Raw genomic sequence first — 7,998 nt, 5'->3', positions numbered from 1 at the left:
AGTTTAAGTTATTGCAATAAATAAGATTGTACAACGTCAATCACATAATTTATGTGTAAGTTTATTATTGTATTATATTCTTTAATGATTTAGAACGTACTGTTCGTTTTAGGTTCAACAGTTTATTTACATGTGCCGTTACTTAAGCTTTCTCCTATTTTGACATATTAACGTAATAAAAATATTTTTATTGAGCATTCACCATCAGTGCATGCTGAATGTCGACATTTGCCGGTGTAAGTGAGAAATGATTATATTTAGCAAATATTTCGTACATACACGAAACGACTGTGTGAATGTTGACCATTCGCCAGATATCGGTCATTCTTAGTAACATATACACAGTTTGAACAAACTTGTAATGCTCTAGAAGAATTTATTTATGTAAGTAACGATAATACAGCGGTATCCGAAGCTAAAAGTCTATTGGATTCAATACAAGAAATGCCATTTATTTTATGTTTAATAGTACGGTTTGCAATGTTGTGTAAAATCAACGCTATCAATTGATACTGTTATTGTACAAATAGAAGATAGATTTAAAAGTATACCAAATATTATTTCTGATGTCAAATTAATCACTGATATGAAAACCTTAGAAAAATGTTCCAAAAACTTTGTAAAGTTTTATAACAAAGATGTAGATGAAAACCTAATCCAGGAAATTGGTTTGCTACGGCAGTGTTGGCCCGAAGCAAGTTTTAGGATGGAGCGAGATCCTATTATGGCGCCTCCCTTGGTTGCCCCTAATTTATACCCTTTAATTTTCTTTACCACTGAGGCGCCCCCTAGGACTTAGCGCCTGGAGCGGCTGCTCCGTTCGCCCTATGGTAGGGCCGGCTCTGGGCTACGGGATTTGATTTTGAACGAAAGGGATGTAAATAACGCACAAGACATATGCAATACATACTAAATAATAATTATAATGAGTTATTTCTAAATGTATTAACTGTGTTAAAACTTTTCTTTGCGTTGCCAGTTACTATAGCAAGTGCTGAGCGCTTTTTTCAGCAAATTAAAATTAATAAAGAATTATCTTCGATCCAGCATGTGTTCAGAATGCTTAATGCATTTGCTATATTAAGCATCGAAAAAGAAATTGCAAAAATTATAATTTTCCTGAAGTAATTCGTGTATTAGCAAGAACAAAATCACGCTTTAAATAAACATGCATTAATATATGTTCGTGTTTGTAATTTTTTTTTATTTTACAAAAAATGTAGGGCCCAAATAGTTTCTTGCACCCGGGCTCTTTTATAGAGAAGGCCGGCCCTGATGGTGTGTGCAGCCTTTCTGGCTATAATAGGCCTACTCCAAAGGAAGGTCGAAGCTTTTAACTTTTTGGAGTTACATGAGAGCGGGGAAATAATGCTTTCTAGGGTCTTTTAAGGGTAACTGGCTCTATTCAGGCGTTACAGATTTGGAGAAAACCCGGAAAATTCCACGTAACCAGCCCGTCCTAGCGAGACGCGAACCCACGACCGAACTCCCAGTGTTCAGAGAACGGAACCGCTTAAAGCCATCCGGATCCAAGGTTCTAGGACCTTGATCCGGACCCTCTTAACAAGAGCGACACGTTGTCACGTAGCCACTTTGCATAAATTAAATTAATACATAAAATTATTATTTATTAATCTTATTTTGTATTAATAATGCATCAATTAAAAGTTAAATTAAAAATGTATTAATTTCAGCAATCATTTAAATCATTTATTTTATGACGATTTTCCGCTTTTGTTCAACGTAACCGGAAATGAGTAAGACTGACTTGCCCAAGATGGCGACTTCTCATCAGTGGGAAGGTAAATCTCAATTTTTTTCGATATTTAGCGTTTAATTTACACAAATTTTCATTAGGAATCGACTAATAATTGCTTCGGGCGTATGTAACAAGGATAAATACGAAGAAAATACGAATATTTTTCACTCAATTAATTGTTGTTGACAATTTACTGCTGGGTGGTGCTCATTGCGCCAGCAACTGTCAGCGGCGCAATAAGTGCCAAACAGGCACAATGTAGCTACGAATGAGACAGTTGGGACTTTCTCACAGCTGTAGACCATTCCCACAGTTGTAAAAAAGTCAAAAGTACAGATGATCTGTACGTGACAACTTCACAAATTTAATAGTTTAACATTGTGGAAACATTTTACATTAGGGAATGTCCACAAACAACATAACCCAGTTAAAGTTGGTAGGGAAGAGTAGGGTTGTCCTACTCTTCCCTACCACCCCTCACTTATTATTGTAACCTATCCGTATTCAGTAAGGACGGTCTTTACTTCGGTTCCAAATCTTTCCGTCCTTAGTAGTAAAATGTCCTTCCTAACAGCAAAATGGATAGGAAAAACAAAACTATGGTTGTATATTGTTGTTAGTGTGTTATGTTACCTAAATTGTGTCCGCCAACCCAGCCAAATGCAAATTTCTTGCAGAAATGACATCGTCGGATAAAGTTTTTTTGTAGGCTGACTCTGTCCAATTTTAGCTTACTTCAGTTACTTCAAACCAGTCTAACTGCAATAAACATTTTACTAGTGTATATAATCTAGTGTCTCTTCACTATATCTTACAGAAGCTTATGAAATGAGCCTTTCTGGAAAATGTTGTAAGTAGCATTGCTGCAATTATACTGATTAGATTCTGGAATTTATTCTTTTCTACTGACTCTTTCTTAGATGAAAGAACCATTATACTCAGTCATATTGAATGACCCCAAAGTGCCCGAAATATTAGACATTTGGGAGACAGAAATAATTAAAGAAACGATTGAACCTTTAAAGTCCCCGAAGAACTAAGTGGCGAAACTTGTGTCGCCATTTCTAAATTTATTCCAATGATAAGTTAGTGTGTAAAGCAAATTAAAATAGGCAACAACAATAACTGCAAAGGATATTCATTTCAATAATTAAATAAAAGATTTAGTTCTGTCTTCACATAGTTTTTGCCACATTCTAAATCATAGATTCAAAAATTTGTTTAATGACCAAAAGTTTTTGGCAAAGTCATCTCAAGCTTAAGAGGGACTGGTGATGGCTTGCACGTACACTTTGCCAATCTGGTGGCAGTGTTGTCTTCAAATCCACTGGAACTCCGATCTGAGATGAGGAGTCTTCCCTGGATTGTACAAGCAAGCACAAAAACATTTAGTCATAATGGTAATCTCTATATCCACAAAAAGACTATTTTCCAAAGTTGGTAATGTCTCAGATAAAAATAGAAATAGTTTATTGGGAAAGTGATACGAAAGGCTTTTTATCGGCAATAATGCGAGAATCGATCTTAACTTTATTACAATTTTTGTTTCATTATTTCAATTATTACTATAAGATTTATTAAATTTGTGTTTGTGATATCTATTTTCTCTGCAAAAGAAAAAACATACCTAAACATCCTTTTCACCCTGTAATTGATTCCATTCTTGTGAAAGTTGTTTCAATTCTGCAATCAGTTCTTACACAAAATTGCAACATCCATAGTCACAAGATGTTCCTTGAAAACATTTTGCCTGCAGTGCATTAAATGGAGAGTTACCACTCTGGACCGTGATTATCATTGCCCTTCCTTTGGAAAACCGAAAGATAACTCTTGAGATGAGTCTCATGGCTACCACTGTAAGGGGTTTAGTCTGTCATGTAGCCTTGTCTCAACTTAAGAATTTGATCTGAGTTAATGTAAATTATAAGAAATAAAAGAACTGGTATTTGGAGTTTGGCTTCCTTAGACCATACGGTTTTAGGAGTAGGAATCACTTGTCTGCAATTCGGAGTCATTAGGATAGGGCAAATTTTGATAAAGATGTAATAAATCTATGCAGATGATATCTACAATTACAGATATTTATACAAATATAATAGTCATTTTTAATTAATGAGTACTAATTCTCAATCTACTGTACTTGTATTGACTGGCTAGACAAGGGAAAATGGTTGTTAAATCATAAAAATGGCTATGTCATAAAAGAATTTTACTTTTTTATCTTATATATCAGACATTAGCAAGTTAACTTTATTGGTGTTGATTATTATATTCCATGGTGTGTAACCTGGAGAATTGTTTATGATGCTTCTTGATGCATTGAAAACAAGAAGCATTGTGGACAATTCTCCTGGTTACAAAAGTGAAGAGTGGATCACGACAAGACCCTCCTCAGTTAGAAAAACCTAGTGTTTTAGACTAAACGTTAGATGTCGTGGTGTATAATGATTGACATCAAAAAAGCTCAGTAGATACCATTGATGATTCTAAGGCTCTTGATATATATTCAAATCCTGGTAATCATAATCTTAAGTTAAAGTTTAGGATAGGTACCATACAATATAATTGGCTAAGTTACTGCAATCATCTAACAGATACAGAACAGTAGGCATTTCATCCAGGACCTGTAAAGGTGGGTGTGAGGTAAAATGGCACTCAGTTAGTTATGCTAATCAAGCCTAATAAATAAATCAAATTTGATTATAAAAAAAGAAAAAGTTATATTTAACAAATACATTTTTATCTAAAGTAAAACTATCCATCACTTTCTAGCAGACAATAGACCATAGATAACATCTATCTAAATCCAGTTTTAAGATGAATAATTTAACATATTTTTTCTTAAACAGATTTAAGAAGGCAGGCAAGAAATTTGGAGAATGAAATCGATCTGAAATTAGTTTCATTTAGTAAATTGGGTACAACGTACGGATCACACGATTTGACTTCGGAAAAGTAAGTATTTAAGTATAGTTAGACATAAAGAATCAGAATTATTATAGACCAGCAGATGAGCCCAGCGTTGCCCAGGCAAAAAACAACAAAGATGAAGATTATTAGATTATTTCGTACTTTTGTACTTCTAATCCTTCTATTCTAGTATCCCGGAATGCCCCCTAGTTGGCGTTCTAGCAGCAGCGGTGTCATTCCGTGGTATAAATAATGAATTCCTATTACAAATAAAAATAATAATATACCAAATTTATTGTTAATTTAAATAATAGCTAGGGGCACCCCTAGTGTCCATTTTTGGCATACAGTGACAGAGAGAAAGAAAGAAAGAATCCTGTTTTTAGCTTTATATAGTTAGATATTTAACAATAATACATTTGAGAGAAATTCTGTTGCTGATAAAGTACAGTTAGTAAAAACTGAAATGCAAATGTTAATTTTCTGAGTATAGTGGCTAAATCAGTAGTAATGCGCATTATTCATTTGAGACATTGAATACATGGTTAGAACTAATAATTGCAAAACTTGATTTTGCCAAACATCATGTGACCATTTAGTAAAATTGATAAGTTAGACCATGTTAATGCTTACAATGATCACGGCTGCTAAATGATAACGATGGTGCATCTTTTGTCATATTTGTTCGTTGCCAAAGCATTCGCATTGTTCATTAGTTTTCACATTATAGCATGTGTAGTTTACATTAGACTTAGCATTATTTCGTGGATTTCTGCACTTTTGGACCAGACTGGTCCATTTTAAAAATGGATGTGTGGAATATAATGTTACGTCTTCAATATTGATGAGACAAAGTGTTTCTTTGGCACGTGAAATTAGCCATTCCTCCATCTTGTTCAAAGAGAATTGTGGAAAGTTAACATTGATTGGCCGGTACCATTACAATGATGACAAGTGTCAAATCTTGGCTAACTTTCGAACGTTAAACAAGATGAAAATCGGAGATAAATGCTAAAATGTTGGTTTTGTCATTTATCTCCGATTGGTTCTCACTGCTGTTGGCAGTGTGAACCAATCCAGAAAGGGGTCACCTAGACGGCCTGCAGGCCAACTCTGATCCCTAATGTATGTATGTAATGTGGCCCATGATCATTTTCAAAATATTTCTCTGGCCATTTATTACATACAATAAATCTAATTATACAAATGTAACTTTTTATTATATACCAACTATTGTGTGTTGCCCAATGGATTGTTTTTCTGCCATCTTTTTCAACCAAGTGGTCATTTAACCTAGAAAATTTGGTCCACCATCTAAAAAGATTGCCCATCCTTGGAGTAGTTGATTGTTTACAAGATATTTGTTTAAAATGGAAATAAAAGTTCAACCTATTTACTATATCCAAATAATGATACAAACGTATAGGTCATCAAAATCTGAGCAAACTTATTACATGACCTTATATAAAAACTTAAGATCGTCAATAATTAGAATAATGTAACATTACATAAAAGATGGCATCGTATAAGAATTGGATTAAGATTCTAACACAATTCCCGACAAGTGATTTCTGAAGCAGTAAATATATTGGCCTGTTGTCCTGAAATGTGAATTCGAGTATGGATCAGATCCTCAGATTTTCGCAGACGATTTGTCCATTCCGAACTTTACCCATGCTACACAGTGGTTGTAGATTTAACATGCTCTACGTTCCCCACAGTTTGTATTACCAAGAGATGAAGATTTAGTTTTCTATGAATGTCAAATTATTGTAATTGTTAATGAAATTTTTTTCAAATCACTAACTGAATATATTTCTTTCACACTTAAAATATGCTTTATTAAATTTAATTCATTCAATTAATCGCTAATTTATTAACTGTAGAATTTATTACTCATTTTTTTCCTGATCGGCCCTCTGTATTCAGGAAAGTCTAGATTTATAAAAAAAATTTTTCCCCCTTCCCTGCAAAATCAAAAACGTTTCCTTATTGTTGAGTTGTTTTCATTTTGAAAGACATTTTTTACACTTGATTAATTTATTCATGTGGTTTGCTTGCGTTAACTTGGTAACGCTATCAGCAACTATCATCATTGATGAATAAAAAAAAAAAAAAAGTTACTAGAAATTCATGACAACATGAACGTAAATCAGTAATTAGATATAAGATGATGATAATGCTAATTTAGTTGAAGGTAGACAGATTTAATATAACCTAGAAGTAATCTGGCAGTTTAGGTTTATTAATTATTAAAATTATTGTGTTTTAAATTTCAGTTCGGATACGATTCCCTTATTGAGTAATGTAAGCAGCGAACACATGTTCGAGACGATAATGCTTGAAATCGAGCAGCTGTTAGCAAAAGTGAGTAATAAAAAATTTGGGAGTTAAAAATTTGCCATTACATAAGATAAAAACTATATTGTCGTCCCTTTCAGTTGAAGGAAGTAAATGACAAAATGGCTTCATTTACCCAAGTACAAGGCTTGTCGGTTTCTAGCGCGACTGTTCTCCACACCTTACAACGTCATAGGGAAATACTGCAAGATTACACGTTAGAATTTCAGAAAACTAGTGCAAATATACAAGCACAAAGGCAGCGAGAGGAACTTCTAGGCTCCGTCAACAGAGAGATCAGGTACTGTTTTTTTGATGGTCAGAATATTTGAAGCGTTTGAAAAAAGTTCAAACTCCAATTCAGTATTGTACAATTAAAGACCAATTTCTGTTTAATTTCAGTTCATATAAAAATTCTGGTCTGAATAGAAGAAACGAATTATATATGAAGGAACACGAACACGTAAGGAGGTAAGTCGGATATGCTGTTAAAACAGCGTTAAATTTATAATGTTTAATTCAATTTGCTTCTTTAGTTCAGATCGGATGGTCGATGAACAAATCAGGTAAGCCGTCTTGTTACGAAAACGCGCCGAGAAAAATCAGTAATTCTTACATAAAATTAACAGTATTGCAGTTAAAACTAAAGACGAATTATTGAATCAAAGAATTGCAATGAAGGCCATTCAAACTAAAATGACAACATTGGCTAGTATCCTTTGTACAATTTAAACGGTGAAGTTATTAAACATTTGTTATTCCTTAACATGTTCAAGATCGTTTCCCCATGATCAACAGCTTGATGCAACGAATCAACATAAGGAAACGTAGAGATTCCATCATCATTGGCTGCGTCATAGGAATATGTATTATTTTGATATTGCTGTATATGTTCCACTGAAAGTTGGTGTAAACTATTATAGAAATTTACTTTGTACAGATGAAAAATTAAAATATAATATTTTGCCATTCAGTACAACTGTTTCATA

At 33.6% G+C, this 7,998-nt stretch overlaps 1 protein-coding gene across 1 annotated transcript; it reads left to right on the top strand.

Annotated features, from left to right (window-relative positions):
• The first annotated feature begins 1,753 nt into the window (after positions 1 to 1,753).
• LOC111623616 (Golgi SNAP receptor complex member 1-like) lies at positions 1,754 to 7,982 on the top strand. Its single transcript, XM_023366257.1, has 8 exons — positions 1,754 to 1,802; positions 4,609 to 4,714; positions 6,949 to 7,036; positions 7,111 to 7,310; positions 7,412 to 7,480; positions 7,546 to 7,575; positions 7,639 to 7,721; positions 7,786 to 7,982. Exons 1-8 carry the CDS (start codon positions 1,754 to 1,756, stop codon positions 7,908 to 7,910), a joined length of 750 nt encoding a protein of 249 aa, XP_023222025.1. The 3' UTR covers positions 7,911 to 7,982.
• The last annotated feature ends 16 nt before the right edge of the window (positions 7,983 to 7,998 follow it).

This window comes from Centruroides sculpturatus, unplaced genomic scaffold, assembly GCF_000671375.1.
Source record: "Centruroides sculpturatus isolate CEXI.00-Female unplaced genomic scaffold, Cexi_2.0 scaffold425, whole genome shotgun sequence".
Taxonomy (NCBI): Eukaryota; Metazoa; Arthropoda; class Arachnida; order Scorpiones; family Buthidae; genus Centruroides; species Centruroides sculpturatus.
This window is presented reverse-complemented; position numbering and strand designations above follow the sequence as displayed.